Source organism: Volvox carteri, assembly GCF_000143455.1.
Source record: "Volvox carteri f. nagariensis unplaced genomic scaffold VOLCAscaffold_10, whole genome shotgun sequence".
In the NCBI taxonomy this organism is placed as follows: Eukaryota; Viridiplantae; Chlorophyta; class Chlorophyceae; order Chlamydomonadales; family Volvocaceae; genus Volvox; species Volvox carteri.
In genome coordinates this window covers 695,188-698,217 of record NW_003307553.1, presented here as the reverse complement: position 1 = coordinate 698,217, position 3,030 = coordinate 695,188, and the positions used below count along the sequence as shown (strand labels likewise).

Below are 3,030 nucleotides of genomic sequence, written 5' to 3'. Positions count from 1 at the left end.
CCACTCTGAAGGGAAATGCTTGTTATAGTGCTACATCCTAGCCGCCTCTCACAACGCATAACCGCTTCCCCCCCACGCAGACTTCTCCGCTTCCACCGCACACAACACGCAGTCACCGCAGCACAATTCGCAGGATACTCACCAGGTCACGCAGAGTCACGCCGACGACGACGACCATTCTGACGGCGCCGAGCATTTCCAGCAACAGCATCGAATGCAGGCGCCAAATTACGCGGGAGGCCGCACTAGCAGAGCTCATCAGACAGTGCACACTGATGGCAAATCCGTGGTCCATCAGCATTAGTCAAATCTGCAATCTCTCTGGTCATATCAACGATATCTGGAAGCTCTGGAAACAAGGTCGAGAAAACAAACCATCCACGGGCAAACCGATATCTAGCGGCCTCAAAAATCAAGTACTGCATCAACGAGTTCGCTCTCCATGGCTCAAAACCGTAAATGAAACTATACTGAATGGGATTCATTTGGGAAGCCATCGCACACACTGCACGCTTATCAGACCGCGGCAAGTCTAGATAATCACGAACATCAAGAGGACCAGCAAACACGTAGTTGTAAGTATAGATAGGAGACACCATCTTGCTACTTACCTCAAATCATCTCAGAGAACCGTTTTATAGCAGTGTCATCCGGACAAAGTTGGATCTGGATCGTATTCACGGCACTCCTTGCCGCGAAAATGTTCACAGGACGATTCCGAGACACCACCTCTTTCAAATACAGCTCGGCCAGCTTCTCCCGACGTTCCCAATGAACGTTCTCGTCCTTCGCGATATCGATGACTGCATCGATAACGGAACCAGCTTTCCGCTTACGAAGACGCTTATTCTCAGTCCAATATCCAATATGAAGCTCTTCAATTTTCTCATCTGTATACTTCAAAGAATGCCGCCAAACAACCTCAGGACCAGCTCCCTCGCTTTCGCCCTACTTCTCCAAATCGCTAACGACCGTAGCACTATAACAAGCATTTCCCTTCAGAGTGGGAATCTTCCGAGTCAATGCTACCCTAAAGCTCTGAATGTTCCGATAAGAATCAGTCTCCACTAAAAAATGCCAATGCTCATTGGAACCCGCAACCTCGCGGACTCCGATCCAAGAAAAGTTTAACAGAATCCAAATCCCTATCAATCCGGAGTGCAATCTTAAGTGCCATTGTAGTGATGTTTAGGATGTTTAGCTTGTTAGCACGAGACTATAAGGGCGGGCAACAGCGAAGCAGTTCTCCACAACACGGTAGTTTCTGCCTTGCGCCAGGTGGAACATAGCCATCACGACCTGCTGCTCCACGGGGGTGGCCTGGCGCATGCGAGTGTCTTGGCGGGCTAACTGCGGCCGCAGGGCCTCGCACAGATCCTGGAATGAAGAGCGCTCCATACAAAAGTTGGCACGAAAGGTCTCCTCGTTCCAGTGCTCCAGGACAAACTGGCAGTATAAGTCGGTTGGGTGGGGCTCTACCCACCATGGCGATGGGTACATACGGAAGGAGTGTGGGTGCACATCCACTATCTCGGCTATCCTACCCATGGCATTAGCAGCAGCAGTAACAGCTGCAGCCTGGCTGCCGGTAAGCTGGTTGCCGTCCAGCGAAAGGGACAGAAGCAAGTGCATGAGAACGGGCAGAAGCCCAGCAACGATCTGTAAGATAACCTCGACCCTCATTTCTCCTTTACTGACTACAATATTGTTCTCGAATTAGGGTGTTTTGGCGCTAAATGAAGTGCAAAAAGATGGTTTCGGGGCTACTAGTGGAAACACCATTTTGTTAGGGTTTGTTAGCATGCCAATAACTTTTTCACAGCTAACAAACAGACTTTTCAGTGGAAACACCCTGTAAGAGCACAAGACTGTCCTTGCCCTTGACAATGAAGACAAACTTGTCATCTTCATTGTTTAGAGGCCCTAAGCTCTTCTGCAAGTATTCCAGGTGCGACTGTGAAGACTGGTACTTCTCAAACTCCTCTTTGTCAGCTCCAAAGGAGTTGAAACTCAAAGCATCTGCTGGCAAGGCATGCACATGTCATGGTTAGTAAGGTCTTCAGCTGCAGGTATGATGTATGCAGGCATGTATCTTTCATGGTATGCATATTTGAGGTTTCAATACAAGCAAGTTGAAAACCCAATAACCCCAAACTATAACTAAGTCTCTCCTCTTATCTCTGCATTTACACATAAAGGCTAGAATGAATTTGCAGCATACACAGTAGCAGGACATTGAATCCCCCCAAAAACAATTGTAATACTGTTTCCAAAGTACTCTTAGTACTCACCCTCCATATTGGCCTGCTGCTGTAGATTTCCAATCCACTTCCTGCGGTTGTTCCATCTCTCAACCACAGACTTCCGGACACGTGCGTGTATGTCCTGGTCGGTTGCTTCTGAGTCCAAGTGGAACCCAGCATAACCATGAAGTCCTCAATCTCCTTTTCGGTCTGTAGTCAAGCATGAGCACCCATGAGTATTGAGTGACAGTCTTTCAAAGATGAATAATTCAACCCTGCCCCAAACTTACCACTTCCAAGTAGATCTTGGATGCTGAGTTGAAGTCCTTCTATGCGTACCATTTTGAGGCTCACCCTGTTGACCTGCTGCTGGTCAAGAAGGTCTCTCTCCCTGAAGCCCATTTTGTAGAGGGTGCTGAACACAGTAGGACAGAGGTCACAGCCATTACAGGATCTGATACCACTGAAGAGTCCGAGGAATACTGTGAATTGAAAACAGCACATGAGCGCATGGTAAAGCTTTTGCGCCACCGATTATCCTGATGAACTTGCTTGCTTTACTTGTCAAGCATGAATCCCTCTTTCTTAAGAAAGAAAGCAAAGCTTTGCTACCCATTCCTTTCGCATTATCGAAGGAGGCTATTCAGAACGTTCCTGAACCTAGTCCAGGTGACCTTCCTGGCCTTCAAGGCATTCCAGTGGAGATTCGGGATATGGCTGCAAAAATCGGCTTTGAATCGGCTGTAGGCCGTTCCAGCTGTTCTACACAGCATATGACAAATGGAAG

At 48.1% G+C, this 3,030-nt stretch overlaps 2 protein-coding genes across 2 annotated transcripts; both read right to left on the bottom strand.

The window, feature by feature from the left end:
* Window positions 1–1,197: 1,197 nt before the first annotated feature.
* On the bottom strand, window positions 1,198–1,683 carry VOLCADRAFT_88796 (uncharacterized protein; the record flags this gene model as incomplete). The annotated part of the gene is made up of 1 exon (XM_002948392.1): window positions 1,198–1,683. The coding sequence occupies one exon, from the start codon at window positions 1,681–1,683 to the stop codon at window positions 1,198–1,200; it is 486 nt and encodes a 161-aa protein (XP_002948438.1).
* A 139-nt stretch (window positions 1,684–1,822) lies between these two features.
* Window positions 1,823–2,585, bottom strand: VOLCADRAFT_88795 (uncharacterized protein; the record flags this gene model as incomplete). Its single annotated transcript, XM_002948391.1, has 3 exons — window positions 1,823–2,019; window positions 2,292–2,399; window positions 2,534–2,585. 3 exons carry the CDS (start codon window positions 2,583–2,585, stop codon window positions 1,823–1,825), a joined length of 357 nt encoding a protein of 118 aa, XP_002948437.1.
* Between the last annotated feature and the right edge of the window lie 445 nt (window positions 2,586–3,030).